The following is a 19,509-nucleotide window of genomic DNA, read 5'->3' as shown; positions in this document are numbered from 1 at the left end:
CAAAAGAAGAAAATAAGCTGCTTGGAGATCAGGTCTGCCTACCATTGCAAATCTTTTTTTCAAATCAATAAATTAATCTTTTAAAAATTCAGAAATCCATATTAGAGCAATACCTTTTATTAGGCCAACCAAAACATCACAAAATAGTGTGCAAGCCTTCAAGTTCTCAATAACTCCTCTTCAGTTAGATGGCAAAGCAGTGTGGAGAGAGAAAAAAACTTGGCTGACAGGAGTACCTTGAATCTGTATTTAGTAAGAGTGTTAAGGAAGAATGTGGGAGTATGTAGCAGACATTCAAATAAGTCTCTTTCAGGTTCTATGCTGGTATCAGATTACTTCAAGGTTAAGGGGTAGAAGAAACAGCAATGATTTCTTGTTAAGATGTCAGAACAATTGTAGTCAAGTAGTTGACACTTCAGCGTATAAATAAGAGGTTTGCATTATGTGAGGGGTACAACTGTCCAATAATGACATAGGCTATCATAAGTTTGATCTCGCTCCTATCAGGTAGTATTGACAGTTGGTTTTTATTTTATTTTATTGTTTAAAGCATTTTTAATCTGTTTTTTTCACCAGAAAGGCTCCCAACTCATTTTCAAAATCAGAAAGATTGTCCCTACCCTCAGACTTACAATCTGAAAGACATGACAGACAAGGGGGAAAGGAACAAGGATAAAAACACTTGGGCACTGTTACAGTTCATATAACAGCTGGGATGAGAACAGTTCAGGTAGCCTGATGGAATGACTACTGCTTGATGACAGCCGGGGAGAGCCACAGGCAGCTGATCTCTCAACCAGAGTGCAACAGCACTTCTTTACTTCTCTCCCTTTGTTATGCAGCCTAGTGGAATGACTGTCCCATTGGTTAATGAAAACTTCCTGGGTAACAGAACTTCAGATTTTCTGAAGTTCAGATTGTTAGAAGGCCTTTGCCAGAGTTTGATTAGTTCATATTTGTCTTTATAATAAAGCTTTTCTCTATTATGCTGTGGAATTATGCAGTGGTGGCTGGAAGATAGGGAGATGGAACAGTAGGTGGAGCCAGAGCCAGTGTTGGGCAGAGCCAAGTAATTCTAGTTTTGTCCCATCCTTCTCCCTGCTGAGTTCTACAAGGGCAGTGTTGATCCCAAGGAGGAGGAAGATGACATGCAATATTAAAGTATATAAATTATAAGTAAGAAGGCCAGCCAGTGGGGGCTGGATGAAAGCAGACTGAGTTTGGAGGGGCAGTGCCCCATTGACCCAAATGGATCAGCCTCCACTGGGATTATGTGGGCATTTCTATGCCTGTACCCTGTTGGAAAACTGGCTTTGTTTTAGAGTACTTGCTATGCCTTTCACCTGTGGGAGACAACACATACTTTCTGTAGGCTAAGGTGTACAGTACCTATAGCGATTTATTTATATTTGTGCTAAGATACATATCTGCAGCTGCCTAGAATTAAAGTGGTACCATGGTTCTCAAACTTAATCCATTCTGGAAGTCCATTCTAAAACCAAAGTGTTCCAAAACAAAGGTGCACTTTCCCTTTCCGCGCTGGTCATGGGACCGAGACAGCTCTGGTTGCCCTAACAGATGATCTTCGTAGACAGCTGGATCGAGGCGGGTCGGGGCTGCTGATTCTTCTAGATCTGTCAGCAGCTTTCGACATGGTCGATCATGAACTTCTGGACCACCGCCTTGCCGACGTGGGGATCCAGGGCACAGTCCTTCAATGGCTGCGCTCGTTTCTCTCTGGTCGGGGACAGAGGGTGGCGCTTGGGGGGGAATTGTCATCGCGCCACTCCTTGGTGTGTGGAGTACCTCAGGGTGCGATACTCTCCCCAATGCTTTTCAACATCTTTATGCGCCCCCTCGCCCAGCTTGTCCGGAGTTTTGGGCTGGGTTGCCATCAGTATGCCGATGACACCCAACTCTATCTGTTGATGGATGGCCATCCTGACTCGGCCCCAGACACACTGACCAGATGTCTGGAAGCTGTGGCTGGATGGTTACGTGGGAGCCGGTTGAAGCTAAATCCTTCGAAGACAGAGGTCCTGTGGCTGGGACGGGACGATATGGGATTGGGGGGGCAACTCCCATCTCTTGCGGGGGCGCAGTTAGTGCCAGCACCGTCCGTTAAGAGTTTGGGTGTAATCTTCGACACCTCCCTTTCCATGGAGGCGCAGATTGCAGCTATAACAAAGGCGGCATTTTTCCATCTCCGCCAAGCTAAGCAGTTGGCTCCTTACCTCTCTCGCCCTGACCTAGCCACTGTGATCCACGCGACGGTCACCTCCAGACTGGATTATTGTAACTCGCTCTACGTGGGGCTGCCCTTAAGACTGACCCAGAAACTCCAGCGGGTGCAGAATGCTGCAGCGAGACTCCTTACGGGGTCTTCGCTGCGAGATCACATTCATCCGGTGCTATATCAACTGCACTGGCTCCCGGTGGAGTACAGGATCAGGTTTAAGGTGCTGGTTTTAACCTTTAAAGCCCTATACGGCCTAGGACCCTCGTACCTACGGGACCGCCTCTCCTGGTATGCCCCACAGAGAAACTTACGGTCTTCAAATAAAAATATCTTGAAGGTCCCAGGCCACAGAGAAGTTAGGCTGGCCTCAACTAGAGCCAGGGCTTTTTCGGCTGTGGCTCCGACCTGGTGGAACACTCTGTCACAAGAGACTAGGGCCCTGCGGGACTTGACATCTTTCCGCAGGGCCTGCAAGACAGAGCTGTTCCGCCAGGCCTTTGGCCAGGGCACAGCCTGACTCCCTCCCTCGGCAATCTTCGCGGAGCTCTGGCCCAATAGTGGCCAGTGGCTTGAATTTAATTAATTTTATAATGAATGATTTTAGAGTGTTGTTTGTGTTGTACTTTTGTATTGTTTTATTGTTGTTAGCTGCCCTGAGCCCAGCTTCGGCTGGGGAGGGCGGGATATAAATAAAATTTATTATTATTATTATTATTAATGCAAAATGGATTAATCCTTTCCAGACCTTTAAAAACAACCTCTAAAATAGCAATTTAACATGAATTTTAATATCTAACAAGACCATTTCTGGATTAAGGTTAATTGTAGGATTAGGTTAGTGTTAGGGTAAGGATTAGAATTAGGGTTAGGGCCACTGTTGTTTTATGTTTTCTTGTGATTTTGATTCATATGCGGTTTGTTTGCTTTTTTCCAATTTGTTGTGTTGCTGCTTATTCATGAGTTGCAAGTTTGTTGGCTTTGTGATTTTCTGTAGAGTTTCAGTTTTAATTTTAAATGCTCAGTGGAGCGCGAAGCCTCCACCCCAGCTGAGAGATCCACACCCCTGCTTCTGCTTGCATGCAAGTAGGAGCTGGATTGGGCAGCTCAGCTGGGGAGCAGGAAGCCTCTGCTTCCCAGCTGAGAGATCGCAGCTGGGGGCTCCTTCTCCTCAAGGGGGAAGTTTAAGGGAGCCCCCACCTCAGCATCAGAGCCCCTGCACCACCTGAAGGCAGCCAGGCAGAATAAATGCTGGGGTGGTGAAGGTGGAGGCAGCCCGGCAGCTGCATCTGAGAGCCCCTAAACTGCTGCTGAGGCAGCTGCTGGGCTGTCTCCGCATTGCTACCCTATGCTCCTTTAAACTTCTCTATTCTGAAGGCAGCCCTGTTTAGGGAAGCTTTTAATATCTGAAGGACTATTGTATTTTAATATTTTGTTGGAAGCCGCCCAGAGTGGCTGGGAAAACCCAGCCAGAGGGGCGGGGTCTAAATAAATTATTATTATTATTATTATTATTATTATTATTATTATTATTAACAACACAACCACACACTCCTTAGTGGAAAAGTGTGAAGGATCCTGCACCTCTCCAGGTGAGCAGCCCCAATCCAGCTTCTACTCCTGTGCAAGCAGGAGTGGGGTTGGGGATCTCTTAGCTGGGAAGGGGAGGCTTTGTGCTCCCCAGCTGAGCTGCCCTGATCCAGCTTCTACTCCAGTGCAGGCAGGAGCGGGGGCACTCAAAGCGGAAGTGTGGCACTGAAAAAAGAGTGTAACACTCAAAACGGAACAGTTCAGATTCAAAAAAAATTTCACAAAGCGGAACACCTACTACTACTACTACTACTACTACTACTACTACTACTACTACTAATTTTTTATTATTTATACCCCGCCCATCTGGCTGGGCCTCCCCAGCCACTCTGGGCGGCTTCCATAAAAACCAAAAATACAGTAAAATATCACACGTTAAAAACTTCCCTGAACAGGGCTGCCTTAAGATGTCTTCTGAATGTCAGGTAGTTGTTTATCTCTTTGACATCTGCTGGAAGGGCGTTCCACAGGGCGGGCGCCACTACCGAGAAGGCCCTCTGCCTGGTTCCCTGTAGCTTTGCTTCTCGCAATGAGGGAACCGCCAGAAGGCCCTCGGCGCTGGACCTCAGCGTCCGGGCAGAATGATGGGGGTGGAGACGCTCCTTCAGGTATACTGGACCGAGGCCGTTTAGGGTTCTTCTGGGTTTGTGCTCAAATTCCAAGTTGTTTGTGAACTAAGCTGTTCGAAAACCGAGGTACCACTGTATAGGGCAAAATCCACTTGTGTAACAGAAATCTACTTGCACAATGGGACTTCCAGTTTCTTTTCTCCCCTCTCCTGTGTTCTGGGTGCCTCTTCAATCTGCTCCAGAGGGTTTCCTAGCCTCTCAAGGTAGAGAAGGTGAGACAAGCCCTGGTTTCTTCTGTAGCATTGCTCTTATGCTCTTATTCTACTGGAAAAGGAAGTGTTGCTCTTGCAATATGTCCCATTTCAGATTGATTTAGTATCGCATGCTGGTGCTGCATTCTCACCCACTTCTTTCCATGTTTCTGCATTTGAGGGGATAAATCCCTCTTCCAGATGCCATTTGAGCCTTTCCCTTGCAATAATCACTTCTCCAGAGCAATGCCTTTTACATCTTGGAGGAGGTGTGGGGAGAAGCAGGAGGCCTCCCTGGTGTCAGCATGGTCTGGTACTAAGGTGGCTGGTGCTGATCCTTGTTGTGTTGCTGCTGTATTTTCCTATTAAACCATTTCAATCTCTACTGTCTTGATGCCTGATATCTTCCAGAATGCCTGGAATGGATGAAATCTTAAAGGAATTCATAGTTGTAAGAAATAAAAGTTGCAGCTCACTCTGCAACAGCTGTCTTTGATGACAGCCAAAAGACTTTACAGAACGAAACACTGTTCTTGTCTGGAAAAAATGATGGCAATGTGGTGTTTTGAATTTTATGAGGCCCATGTTGACTAACGCAGTGGGATGAGCTGGACTTACCATTGCATTTTGTAACATACGATCAAAATGGATAAGCTTGTGAAAATACTACTACTTTATATTACATATCTTGACGCCTTGTGCTACACACACCTTATTTTTTGTCATATAGTTTTATTTAAAAGCATTAACATACTGATTAATATTTCAAAAAAAATCTCTGAGTTGTGTACAGTCCAACAAACAAACAATATATCATTAAAACATTGCTTTATATCATTGTTAGTAAGTGCTGGATCCCCAAGAGGACTAATGAACTATAGTTCCTAAATGAAAAGCTGTTCATATGTTTATGGTTAGTAAACAGGGAACATGTATAGTTGCACAACTCCTGATTTCTTGTACTATTTAGTAAGTTTCTGATCAGCTTTTCATTGCTTTATGTCCCTTCATTGTTTTCTACCCCTTTATTTTTTCCTCTAATTTTGAATTGTATTTTAGTTCTCTATTATGTGTCAACTGATCCTCTCTCCTGTTGATTATAGATACCAGCACCCTCACTGATCCTGACCTCATCTGTTTTTTTTCTTTCCCTCCTTCGTCTAGTTCCCTTGTCCCTGTCTCGTACCTTTGTTGTCAGCAGAACAGAATTATTAGCAGCAGGTACTCCAGGTAAACTTGCACGTTTCTTCTTCACCCTTCTTATTCACTGCACTTACCCTCTATTGAATCAGCAACAGCTTGCATTTACCAGATGCCCATTTAATTGGAGAAATGCAGACAAGAACATGCCTGACAGGTAGGTGCTTGAGCTTGTGTTTGCGATTAGTTAATAGCAAAAGGACACTGAAACAAAAATCAGTGCTTCTTTTATAAGACCATAAGAAGAGCTTGCTGGATCTGGCCAGTGGCCCATCTAGTCCAGCATCCTGCTCTCCCAGTGGCCGACCAGATGCCTGTGGGAAGTCCACATAATATATTCAGTCATGGAGAAGCTTTCCTTGACTGCTAACATTGAAGACTTTTAAAAACAACAATTAACAACAATTAAAACAACAATTAAAGGTATTGTTGAAGGAGATCACTCCCTGCCCAGTTTCTTTCTGATTGCACACAGGAGAGAGAGATCTCCTTTGTAAAGGGCTCTGAAAGATGTCTTGGCCAGTCCTTTCCACAGCCACCTCTGACAAGTAAGGCACTCTACAAAAAGAGTCAGGAATGGGCCAAACTAGATGTGACTATTGCCTTTGTATAGTTGTTTTTCTTTCACAAATAGCTCACACAGGAGGCCCCAGGCTTGATCAGAACCATGAGATGAGGAGAGTGAGCATTTAACCCACCCCCACTGTGTTCAATATCTACACACCCCACACCATTCCCCATGGACTCCAAAGGGGGCTTTCCTTCCATTATTAATAGCAGGTAAAGGGAAGACCAATCCAACCTAGGATCACAGCGGGGGCAAAGGGTTAAAGGCCCCTCAGATCACTATCCCAGTATGACCCACTATCCCACACCCATGTACTGGATATTTGTGAAGGAAATAACATGATAAACATGTCTAATCTGGCCCTCAGTCTGTCATACAGGCCATATCTGCAAGCCCGGTCAAAAACCTTCTTAAATAGCTAGAGAATTCCAATTCATCATGTGGAAACATGCTTTTGCAGCTACAGGTATTGTTGTTTGAGGCAAGCAATCCCTATCCATGCTACCAGTGGAAGTTGCTCAGACCTCCCAGTTCCAACTCCTGCAGCCATCTCTTGTTCCCCTTCTCCAGGTGTTTCCTTGTTAAGGCTTCCAGGCCTCCCAAGATGCCTGGGGCCTTTCACCAGCGTCTGCCACTGTCAGTCTCAAACATGTCAGCATCTAGTTCTTCCAGTTGTGTCTGGCTTCTAAGGCATCATAACTGAAGTGGACTTTGGGGCACTCAAAGCACTTCCAAATCCCAAAGCCACCTTTTGTTCTCGGCTACTTCCTTGTACTCCTGCACTAGGAAGTAGTACCTTAGCTGCACTGAGATTTCTCTAAGCATCTCCTAATCCTGTACAACATACCACTTCAGTCACAGCAGAGATGCTTCCCAAGAAGCCTGATAAGCCAGCCTGATAAGAGACATAACAGCCTTCAATAATGAAGGACCAATTCCTTGGGATCTACCTTGTCTCACTCAATGTGATACAGTCCCCTTCTCTGTGTTGATAGCGATCATCTATGAGATAGTATTGTGATTATCTTTCTGTATTGGTTGTGCAAAGGTAGGCATCTTGGAAGGTGAGCAAAATGAATTGTTATCAAGACAGAGTTCTGCAAACTGGAATCCGGTTTTGTTCAGCAATATAACACCCTTTATTGTCTCAGAACAGCTTGAGGTTTTTGAAAGTGCACAGTGGTAATTAGTAATGGTGGTGTCAGCGGCCAGGAGAGTTTCCCCCAAGATTCAGCTCCACCCCATCTAGAGGAGGTGACTTTGCCACAGTGATCCATGCTCTGGTCATGTCCAGACTAGACGCCTGCAATGTGCTCTACATGGGGTTGCCTTTAAAGATGGTCCAGAAACTTCTTCTGGTCCAAGAATCCTACAAGGGTCTAGACAGTTGGTGTCTGTGACAGCTTAATTATATTAGTTGTACTGATTACCAATATTTCAAGGCTCAATTTAAGGTGCTGGTTTTGACTTTTAAAGTCCTAAATGGTTTGTACCCAGCTGCAGGTTCCTGTACCATTTTGCCCACACTTTAAAGATCTGCTTTGGAATCTCTTCTGGTGTGTCTTCCCACTAGAGCTGAAAGGTCAGTGGCCAGGGAGAAGTTCTTCTCTGTGGCGGCCCAAAGATTTGGAATTCCATTCTCTTGGACTGACATCGTCACACTACAGGGTTTTCAGAAGGCCTTGAAAACCTTATCTCTTTCAACCAGCCTTCAAGGCATGATGCCAACTGGCTAGTTGGTTGAAATATGATTTTTAGGGGCTCTTTTAAAATATATGAGGAGTGTTGTTTTGTTGTTTCTAGTTTAAAACATTTTTTCCTCATTTTCTCTGCTTTATATTGTAACCTGTTTGAATGGGCATCCATCCCCCTCCCCCCAAAAAGAGTCCTAAAATATTATACATAATGCATGTCTACAGAATCGTCTAGATTTTTCTGTTCCTATATAACTAGTAGGAATTTGACCTCTCACTTCCCTACATAATGGAAGGAATTACATAGTATTGCAGCTCCAACCTGGGGGGGAAATCCAGTCTGACTTGAATTTATTCAGTCACTTTGATAGGAGCAGCTGTGGTCTTGATCTGCTTTCTTCACAGCACCAGGCCTGGTGTATCCCTATCTGTCTTAGCCAGCAGTACTGTTTGAGAGGCTCTTGGGCCTGATGGGCTCTTCCACATAGTTGATATGAATTTCAGGTTGCAGCTATGCTCCCTGCAGTTGTGGGTCCTGAAGGTTTTCTCTCCTATATATTCAAAGAAATTTTAGTTGATTAATCATATGTCAGTAAATGAAATCATTTACATTTACATTAATTTGCATATGAATAAAACAGTACTTATGGTCCACGATGTTCCTACATGTTAGGTGTTAGCTAGCCTGGAAAGCTCACTTGATTAGAGTGTGGTGCTGATTATGCCAGGGTTGCAGGTTTGATCCCCATATGGGACAGCTGCATATTTCTGCATTGCAGGGGGCTTGACTAGATGACCCTCATGGTTCCTTCAAATTCTATGATTCTATGTTATAGCAGGCACCATCTTGGAAGTGACATTTCCTGATGTGTGAGGAAAAGGGGGAATAGGGTTTTTTTTTTAAAGTTTGTGCCTTTGACCTGTAGATTTTGTAAGTTCTTCTAGTAAATATGTTCAACAGTCTTTTTTTAAAAAATAACTTGCTCAATTAATGACACCTTTTAATTAAATGTTGTTAATTTATTTAATCTGTCTAAATGTTATAGTCCTGCCTATATGCCACTTTTATGCCATCTTTGTGCTACGGTCAGTGGTTTGAACATGAGCACCAAAGTGCTGGCTTTGTTTCTTCAATACTATGTCTGGGTGAGGGGAATTTTCAGCAGTTTTCTTTCATATCACCTAAAACAATATTTTTCAATAGAAACAGTTGCCCTCTGAGGTGGGTTTTAGGGGGTCCAGGGGGCTGTAGAGGGGGAGAAGACCAAGGGGGAAATTGGTTGCTTGATCTGCTTTCCTCTTGCTCAACCTTTGTAACCTTTGGCATACAAGTTCATGCTTATTGGTATTTAATAATACGTAGATGAAGAATTTTCATTCAAATTCTTTCACCTTTAAAACTTTAGTTGTTGGCTAAGAACAAGAGAGAGACATTGTAGCAGACCCAGCAGCACCACTCTGAATGCTGAGACAAATGCTGGGGCCTATAGATGCTGCAGCAGCGACTGCCATTTTTACTACCCCAGAAGCTGATCTGCCAGAGGCATGCTGCCCCCAATGCATTGCCTGGTCTGGTAAATATGATTGGGGGTCGGGGAAAGGTGCAGGCATAGGCAGCAGCAAAGACAGAAAAGCAGCAAGTGAAATGTTGGTAGTTCCTGCTACTATCTTTCTTTGCTCAAAGCTTCCTCAAATTTAACACTAGGCATCAACCTTAGATTTGAAAACAACTGATTTTGATATTTACAATATTGTCATTTGTTTTAGATTCCTCCCCCCCCCCCATTCTACACTAACTCTGTATTCATTCTGTGTGTCATGCCTCTAATGGGAGATGGGTGTGTTGCCTAGAAAGCAACACAGGTGATAGCAATTGCCCAATAGCTAAAACATAGTCATGAAGCAGAGGGAGAAGTACAACTGTAACCAGGACTGAGTGAAGGATAAAGAAATTAATGAGTTTAAGTTACAGCAGAACAGATTTAAATTGCACAATGTTTGTAAGTAAAATTCTCATTGCTATGTATCCTTAGATTTGTGTACAGGGAGATTGAGGTATTGGGGTTTTTTTATAAAAAGATAAGATTTATATAACATCTGTCAAGGATAACAATTAAGAAAGTGAGTATTTTGAATTATATATTTGTTAGATGTATTTGACTCGAGATAATTTGCAGTTAGAATTCTCTTAAAACCATGTGCTCTGCCTTGATAGTGCAGTTAAAGCTTCTGTATAGTTTATTCTCTGGAGGAACCCATTTCCCTCAATATTGACAATTTCCTTTTTGTAATTAATCAGCAGGAGGAAAAAAATGTGTGTTTGTTTTGCTTATTTTTCAAATATACTTCCTGTCTTCCTACCTCCTGATTTTTTGCTTTACCAAACTACAAGGAGATTCTCACTACAGGTTTTAATTGCCTGCTGTTTGTCTTGCAGTCATTTGAGGATTTAGTACCTCCACACCTGTGTTTAGTATACTGCCTTGAAATTAAAATTAGACACATTTTCAACTGCAACGTATTAGCTTTTCAAGTCTTGCTGTCTTTTAGTAGATTAGCATAAAGCATGTTTGAGGCAGGCAGTCATGAAGTGGAATAAGTATTGACCTCAGTGCTGAAAAAGTTGAAGGTGCTCAAGCTAGTGGTTCCCAAACTTATTTTTCTCACTGACTACTTGAAAATTGCTGATTTTCTTGGCAGGCCACCGAATAACTTTTCTGCCTATTGTAGCAATTGATATGTGCTGCACCAGACATCTTATGGTTTTTAATTGCATTTTATCAGACACACCACTGTGAACCACCTGAATGTACCTTGTGGATCGCTGGTGGTCCTCTGATCACTGTTTGGCAACCCCTGCTCTAAATTACTTCTAATCAGCCCTTGCTTTTGGGTGCCAATACCTAGATTTGTGGACCAGCTGTTATTTTTCAGGAAACCATGTTCATTCCATGCAAGTGAAACCAAGTAGGTTTAGAAGGCCCATTATCCGAATTAAATACCCCATGATCAGCTTGAATTGTTTCCATTAATTAACATTTATCTGATCAGCATAGGGTATCAAAGTGGGAGAAGGAAATTGTCTATATTATTGGTGGCAGAAATAAATGTACTTAATTTGTATTATTGCATGCTGTTGTAAGGAAATGAAGGATCCCCACATAATGGTATTTTTAGACACTGAGCTGTTGTGGCATAAATGTGATAGAGCCTGGATATTTCTCCTTGCCTTCTTCACCTCCTTTTATCATATATGCATTCCTTGCTGCAGCCACTTGTTTATTTGCATTGTTACATGAACTGGCTATTCTGCAAATAAACACAATTGTTCTGATTGATACTGTAATGCACAGGCTAGATGGGACCTTAGTGAGGAAAAGGTTACAAGAGGAGCTTTTGCTTGATAGCTCAGTGATGCTCAGTATTTTGAACATCTGAATTGGTTGCTTCTAGTTTTGGCTTCTTTCATAAATATTGTTGGTGCCTTCTGTTGGGCCCAGAAACATTACAACTCGGACTCCTTGTTCTTAAATAAAGCAGTCTTGCTGCATGGCCAGCACAATAGGAGTCTTTCGTACTGTGCTCTGTTTGTGTGTTAAAAATTTCCTGGAATACCCACCACCACCTTGTTTGTTGCCTGTTCACAATATTGCACAATGGTGCCTTGAAATCATCTTTGTGTGAGCGTATAGGTTTGTAGAAACTGTTCAGTGTTACACTTCTGATCTCATATTCTTAAAATGTGTATAGGGAAATAGTTAAAATTTCCACAGGTTTTTGTAACATGGGAATATTCAGATGTTTAAGATGTTTGAACATAGCAGAAGAAACCGGTATCTGCAAAGCTTCAAATCTATTCCACTGTACAAAAACATGTAACTGTGCCTATTTACTAAACACCTTCCTTCATGTATTTTCAAAACATAAGATAGGAAATGTCAGGGAATGGTCATAATTGGCTAAAGAGAAAGGTTTGAGAAGTGGCATTAAATACAATGTGTTATGAGTCTTTTGTAGTATGCTATTAATTTGCAACTGGCTAGAATTGAATTGAAATGCAAGCTGCACTTTTCTTAGACCCTTGTAAAGTGAAAACTATTTTTTTATCTGGTCAGACTTTAATATTATCCTCTTAAATTGACTTTTTCTTGGTCTTTGGCCCTATTGCCACTACCTCTTTGATTCTTGATTGTAAATCAGGATACGCTACTTATTATAGGTAGCAGAACAGAATTGCTATGTCTCAATCGGCCTTTATATACAAAGTCACCTGTAATGGGTCTGAAGCTGGACAGATGAAGAAAAGAAACCTCAGAGTTGGGATTTTAGTAATGAGATCTGTTTGAAAGTGTACACTGCAGTATTCTAGCTCTAGCAAAAAGCTGTTTCAATAGGAAAATTTAACATGGATCTGCATGAACAGATGTGAGTCTCTTAAGATATGATGTTTTTCTGAAGCATCTTTTTCTTTCCTTTTTCCCCAGCTGAAAACAAGTCACCACCTCGTCCTTGTGGCTTGAATCATTCAGACTCTCTTAACAGAGGGGATCGCATTGATGCGGTGACACCAACGATAGGAAATAGCAACAACCAGTTGAACTCATTTCTTCAAGTATATGTTCCAGACTACTCAGTGAGAGCTATCTCAGACATTCAATATGTCAAGGTAGGAAAAGGGGGAATGGGTAGCTATCTTCTACCAGCAAAATATATTTTGGGTTGGTTGGCTGCCCATAGCCAATAGTTGCCAACTGGTCCTAATGCTACTTTGATAAAGCATTCAGAATTTGGAAGGAGCTGCTTTGGACTGCTGAAACTCTTCGTTTTTTCCCCTTAATTGTGAGTTACCATATTATTCCACCTCTCCCAGGGTGGATCTATTCTGCACCCTACCCAAGGCATATTCCTCAACTGTATTTGCTCATGAATGACATGTGGATGCTGTTATAAAGAAGGGTCAGCAGTCACATGCTCCCTGCCCACATTCATCACACAATTGGGAATTAATATGTATGCTTCTTAATATGTATTTCCATTCTAAAGTTCAGCACCTGTTGATTTTTTGTGCTTCTGATGTTTCGCATGTGCTTTTAAATTATATAATACATTGTTAATTGACTTTGGGCACTTATGAATTTGAGACCTTGAATGAATCGATAGGCTTCAATTTTGTATGTTCTAATGGCACCCATCTAAATGCATGTCCCATTCATATTCTGAGATGGAGCATCAGTTGTTTGCCTTCATGAGAGGGGGTCTTGTCATCTAGGAAGCCCAGGACCTTCACACACACTGCCCAGGCCTCCCAGGAGATCACTCTGGTCCTGCTAATCCAGCAGTTTGACCACCCCCAGAGGCCCCCACTCCATTATCGCTTGAGACAGATGGAAGCCAACAAACATGCATATTAAAGTTGAGAGAGGTACTGCTGCATAGCCTAGGGAATATTACACAAATGAATAAGGACATCTGTTCACTTCTCATTTCTCCAGAACATGCTAATGGAGCAAATGCCTATTTACAACCAGGCGGATTGGAAGTAGCCTTCTGGAATACAACTTAAGGCTCTTTCAAAAACATAGATTCTTTGATATTGTGTTGCTCCAGCTTGTTCTTATCCTCCAAGTAAAAGAGAAATTCTGTATTCATCTCAGTATCTAGTATTTATGGATTGTGGCCCTCTCTCAAAAATGTTCAACAATGTGTAATCGCAGGTCCCACTATCTGCTTGCTCATTCAGCAAAAAATCACTTAATCTGAAAACAAAGATTTATACCCAAAGCTCACTATACACAGTGCAGATTCAGATATCCTAACAGTCAGTTTGTTCACTTCCCCTTGTTTGTGCTTTGCTGGTCAGCAGCAGCCATTTTTGGGCAAAAATAATTGGGACAGGGAGTGGGGAGGGAAATCACAGGGAGAGAAGGGACAAATCAGACAGCAGGAGAAATTGGACAAGTAAGTTTTTCGTTTGTCTCTCTTTTGCTGTTTGGTTGCAGCCATTTCATGGCAGGAGGAGGAGAGGGATCACAGTATAGAAATGTTCCCATAGGAAATAATGGAAATCATCAGCTCATTATGCAAACACTCTCCTAATGATTTCCTGGGAATACATTGTGCAGAACCTGCATGTATTTATTCAATTTGTTGCTCTTTGCAACAAAAATGTCTCAAAGCAACTAAGAAAATAGGTAAAATACAAAAATGCAACAAATATCAAATCATGAAAAAATACTAATAGTGTTCACACTCAGTAATAAAATAACAAGGATAATATCCTTCCCCACCCAACCACCAAAACTATAATAGTGAATAAACCAAACCATCTCAAGGACCAAATGCCTTTGCCTAGTGCTGAAAAACTGACAACATTGGCACTAAGCAAACTTCCCTCAAGAGAGCATTCCACAAATGGGGTGGGGGGAAGGGCCACTGAAAAAGGGGGTTCCATAAATAGGAGTATAATTTAGATTGCTTGTATGCATTTGTTTAATGAAAGCTCCCCAAGGAATCTATTCTTGGCAATTACCGTATTTACTCGAATCTAATGCTCACCTTTTTTGGCCAAGTTATGTTGCAAAAATTAAGGTGTACGTTAGATTTGATGGCACATTTACATTCGCCAGCAAATACTTTTTTTTGGTTTCAAGGTTTTGAAAATTGAGATGTGCATTAGATTCGATGGCACATTAGACTCGAGTAAATACGGTAGAATTTTGCAGACCACATACATGCAAAGGAACGTGAAATGTGTCTTCTACTACTACTACTACTAATTTATTATTTATACCCTGCCCATCTGCCTGGGTTTCCCTAGCCACTCTTACATCATCATCATCATCATCATCATAATTAATAATAGCAGCTTAATACAGTGGTACCTCGGGTTAAGAACTTAATTCGTTCTGGAGGTCCGTTCTTAACCTGAAACTGTTCTTAACCTGAAGCACCACTTTAGCTAATGGGGCCTCCTGCTGCTTCCGCAGCACGATTTCTGTTCTCATCCTGAAGCAAAGTTCTTACCCCCTTACCCCGAGGTACTATTTCTGGGTTATCGGAGTCTGTAACCTGAAGCGTCTGTAACCTGAAGCATATGTAACCCGAGGTACCACTGTAATAACAATAATAGCATTTTAAAATGTTCAAAACATCACATATATAATGCAGAAAATAGCTCTAGAATGGTTATTCACCTTTTTAAAGGCTGCTGTCCACAGTATATACTAAATTGACCAAATTCACCAGTTTTTAAAAATTGTATTACTCAAGAAATTGATAGGATAAAGAATCTCCTTGCTTTCTTTACATTGCCATCCCCAGCATCCAAATTCAATAAGTTAATAAGAACTTGTTGTTTTCCTCGCACTTAACCGTGGTTTGCCTTAGTGTTATGTGTGCACCAGGGCTAAGTGTGATTGCACAACTGTCTGGGTAACTCACATTAAAATTTATGTCCACTTTGCTCTTGTCCTGGTCCTTCTGCTGCCATGCCAACCAGAGCTAAGCCTTGGTTTGGTTTAGTACTATGTCTAATCCCATGCTCATGGCTTGTCTTCTGCAAACAAGCCACAAATCTTGCCTACAGCTCATGTTTTGTCTGGAATGAGACAAGCCTCCTGGCAACAGCAGCAGGCCCAGGTGAGGAGTTAAATAGCCACAACTTTTACTCACTTAATTTTTGTTAGGCTGAGCATTATGTGTGAAATGGGCATTTTTGTAAATGAGGTCATTTCAGGTGGTAATTTGTCATATAGTATAAAGATTCAGATGCAACTCATTGATTTAATTTAGAGCGATAAACTTTGAGCTCTGTTTATATGAGAATTATTGCTCACTTCTTGTTTCCGAATACTTCTGTGCCACTTACTAGAGACCCTGGCTAAAATGAAGATGAGTCTCATAAAAACTACATAGTAAGCACTTTGAACTAGGGGGATCGGATTACTTGGAACCTTTTAGAAAATGCACCCTGTCAAAAATATCTTTACTGTTCTTATGCATTATGAAACAATTTACTGTTGCTACACTGGAAATGTTGCAGGTCTGCATGCCTTGATTTTGAAGTAACTAGGACAAGTCGGGTTGGGCTGAGATGTATGAAAACATTACAGTAGATATTACTGTACATTACAGTAGATAAAGTTGTTCTCTGTATCAACAAATATTAATTTAATTATGGACTTTGTATCTTTCATGTGCTTGGCATAGATCTCAAGGCAGCAGTACCAAAATGCCCTAATGGCATCCCGGATGGATAAAACACCTCAGTCCTCGGACAGTGAAACCACTAAAATAGAACTGACTCTTACAGAACTGCATGATGGTTTGCCGGATGAGACGGCAAATCTTCTGAACGAACAGAACTGTGTAACTCACAACAAGTCCAACCACAGTATGCACAGTGAAGGCGCCATCTAGGAGCTGACACATAGCATCTTCCTCTTCCTCTGCCCTCCATCCCAACCCTTATCTTCATCAGGACCAGGCCTCTTTCCTTCCCCTTGCCTTCTACCTGACTGCAAACACCATTAGTATGTGCTTTCTAAGCTGTGCTGCATCCAATGCTCTGAGACCAAAGACTTTATGCTGATCCCGAGGGCAGAAAAAGAAGCAAGAACAAGGAGCTCAGAGTGAGAGGTGGATGCAGAGAGGGAAAAGCAACCAACACCGAAGCAAAACTTGGGAACGGTGAGCCACCCTTCTGGGGTGAATGGCAAAATTCTTCCTAGTGGAGTAGAATCACGTTTATTTTTCCAGTTGTATTGATGATCCTTCTAATGTATGCAACAGTTTAAACCTAAAGCTGCGTTTTATTTTTTCAAAAGAGAGATCATGGCTTTTGTTTTTTTAAAAAAGAAGTATTTTGCAGTTTTAAGTGTTGCAGGACCTTCCCAGTTAAGTTCTTTTGTATTGTTCTTGAATTTGCTCCAGTGTTCCCATTTTCCCCATATTGTTCTGTTTTCCCCTTGTTGAAATGAGAGACTGGTACTAGAATGTATTTGTTTTCTACAGAACAAAGAATGAATGAAACTTAAAGAATTTCTGGCATATCTCAATTGGGAGACTGGGAAAAAGTGGTATTCTCCCTTGTCTAACCTTTAAGGAAGGAGGTATTTTGGGGTTGTGAATGTAAAAAAATTGTTCCCAAAGGCCATGTTTTAGAGTTCATAAATGTCAGAAAATGATGTGTGTGCCATATGAAGATGATTGATTTTTCAAAGGTAATAATTTTCCCTGGAGAATTACATAGAGTTTTTATTTATTATGGGGGAGTAATGATAGCAATCCCTACCACCTCCCCTGGGCTGAGTGCGTACTTTAACTTGTTTATGTTTTCAGAGTATGGGGCGCCATCATAGTCAATGTGCTCCTTACTTTGAGATGACATAATATAAGCAGGATAGAATGTAAGAGATGTTAGTCCACCAGTGACTTCAAACCTTTTATGTGATGCTGCTGTTACGCTGCTATGCTTGAGAGCCAAAGTAAATCGTCCCAAAGTTTTGCTTCCTGCAAGATGCACTTCACTGTGGATGCTATCCTGTATTAGGTTTGGCAAAAGCTTTTCCGTATAAAATCAACCTATATTTGATGGTATGTGTGGCCATGATGGTGTCTGTTTCAGTGAAGGTATTGGAGAGGCACATCTGAAAGCTTTCCTATTCTTCTACTGGTTCTCCCTTTTAGGAGCCACCTTTTTAATCTACTGTTTTAAATAAGCTCTATGGGACAGCTGTTTGGGCATGGAAGATGGACCAGGAATGCCTTCAGGACATTCTCAGCTCCCACACCTCAGGACACTGATATTTACTGTGGGAGTATTTGGAGGACTGTTCCTTTAGGGGTTCTCTGAATTTGAACAACCTGCCTTGACATCATTGTGACTCTGGGTTGCCTTTTGTCTGTTCTTCTTGCTTATAAGAAATATGACTGTGAAAACAAAATTAATTTGTTGCTGAATGGGCCTGTTCTGCACAACAGTCTCTGAGCTAACTTCCAGACTCTGTTACTCAATTTCCCCCCTTCTTCTGCTCCACCCCCATTATTTCTGCTTTGCCAGAATCCTGGGTGATAGGGATGCCTCCGATTCTTTGACGCAGAAGTAGTTTTGTGCATGCTGGGATGAGCTTAATGTGAATTCCCCACTGTTCTCCTTATGGAAATGCTCTGGGGAGAGGTATGCCCCCCTCCTCCCCTTTACCCCTCCGATACCTCCCTGGATGAGTTTACGGAGACAAATATTTCATTCTATTTTGGGGGAAGGTTCTTATTCAGCAATTTAGTCTGTGTAAGTCGAATACTTGCTTTGTTTCACGGTTGCTCATAAAAAGAGGAATGGTAAGGAGGAAATTTAGTTTACCCCACCCCATCCCAAATCCCCCTTAAACCTATCAGTTCTTTATGAAGAGCCTAAGTGAAGAGGCATCTCCAGTTATGACATTCAGTATAATTAGAAAATTTGGACCTTTTCATTTATTAGCATACATCTTTTTAAAAGTAGTTGTTTTATTCATGCTGCTCTTTACAGCCAGCTTTAAGGAAGGGCAGACAGGCCTCTGAGACAAAGAACCCACAAAGTGTTATGCTTCCTGCCAAAGCAGTAGAACAAAGGTAAACTCAAATTTTTGAATGAAATGATGTCATTATAGCCAGCACACTTCAACAGATGGGAAGTGGAGAATGTTCTTGATCAAGAATGGGATTCTCAATTGCTCTTGTTTCTGCATTTCAAGCAGCAGCTCTTTGTCTTGCAAAATGTTTTATTCCCTATAACACATGTTGGATTATACAACCACATTGGTGCTGACCCAAATTAATTTTCCTGGCTTATCATGATTGGCTTTTCTAGTTTTCTTAAAAGGGTTCAGTGCTTCTCTTAAATTCATGTAATTATTATTAATTAGGCCTAGAATAAACCGTACAAAGCCTGCAGGGTGAAGGCAATCTTCCGTAGAAAACCCATGGTCATCCAGATGTTGTTTGGGTGGGGGAGACTTCCCCATCAGCCCCAGTCAGAAAGCTCAATGGTCAGGGATAATAGGAGCTGTAGTCCAGTAACAACTGGAGACCCCCAAGTTCCGCACCCCGGCCTACATCTCTCCCTGAACATTTTGTAGTACAGAAAAAAATGAGGTCCAGGCCATGTGAATTAAAGGTCACCAGCCCATGTCAAGGTATAGGAAGTTGTTCTCAGTTCAAATATGCCTCTTATTTTGTACAGCATTATGAAACTCTGTTCCTTGGTGTCAACATCTACATAGCAGTTGTCCTCTGCTTTCTGGCAAGTGATCTTCTTCATTGCTCTAGAATTATTTATCTTATTTAAAAATTGTGCTTCTCATGTTATATTTTAGAACAACTGTTTCACTGGCTTTTACAGGTACATTTGTGGGGGAATATG

General features: G+C 41.8%; 2 protein-coding genes across 6 annotated transcripts in view; one reads left to right on the top strand and one right to left on the bottom strand.

Moving 5' to 3' along the window:
* Window positions 1–17,700, top strand: part of CNNM2 (cyclin and CBS domain divalent metal cation transport mediator 2) — a 116,985-nt gene extending 99,285 nt beyond the window's left edge. For 2 of the 5 annotated variants that reach the window (XM_053389326.1, XM_053389325.1), the window contains 3 exons: window positions 5,811–5,876; window positions 12,593–12,774; window positions 16,317–17,700. In XM_053389326.1, the coding sequence (XP_053245301.1) occupies window positions 5,811–5,876; window positions 12,593–12,774; window positions 16,317–16,526 (458 nt within the window). In that variant the 3' untranslated portion in view covers window positions 16,527–17,700. Of the gene's footprint in view, window positions 1–5,810; window positions 5,877–12,592; window positions 12,775–16,316 lie in introns of those variants that run through there. The other 3 variants (XM_053389327.1, XR_008330632.1, XM_053389328.1) reach the window with 3 other exon arrangements.
* The window catches only part of NT5C2 (5'-nucleotidase, cytosolic II), an 81,735-nt gene continuing 70,007 nt past the window's right edge, over window positions 7,782–19,509 (bottom strand). The window contains exon 19 of the mRNA XM_053389331.1: window positions 7,782–8,659. Coding sequence (XP_053245306.1) covers window positions 8,609–8,659 — 51 coding nt within the window. The 3' untranslated portion in view covers window positions 7,782–8,608. The remainder of the gene's footprint in view (window positions 8,660–19,509) is intronic.

This window comes from Podarcis raffonei, chromosome 5 (genome assembly GCF_027172205.1).
Source record: "Podarcis raffonei isolate rPodRaf1 chromosome 5, rPodRaf1.pri, whole genome shotgun sequence".
Lineage (NCBI taxonomy): Eukaryota > Metazoa > Chordata > Lepidosauria > Squamata > Lacertidae > Podarcis > Podarcis raffonei.
Note: the sequence above shows the minus strand (reverse complement) of the source record. Positions and strands in the feature narration are given on the sequence as shown.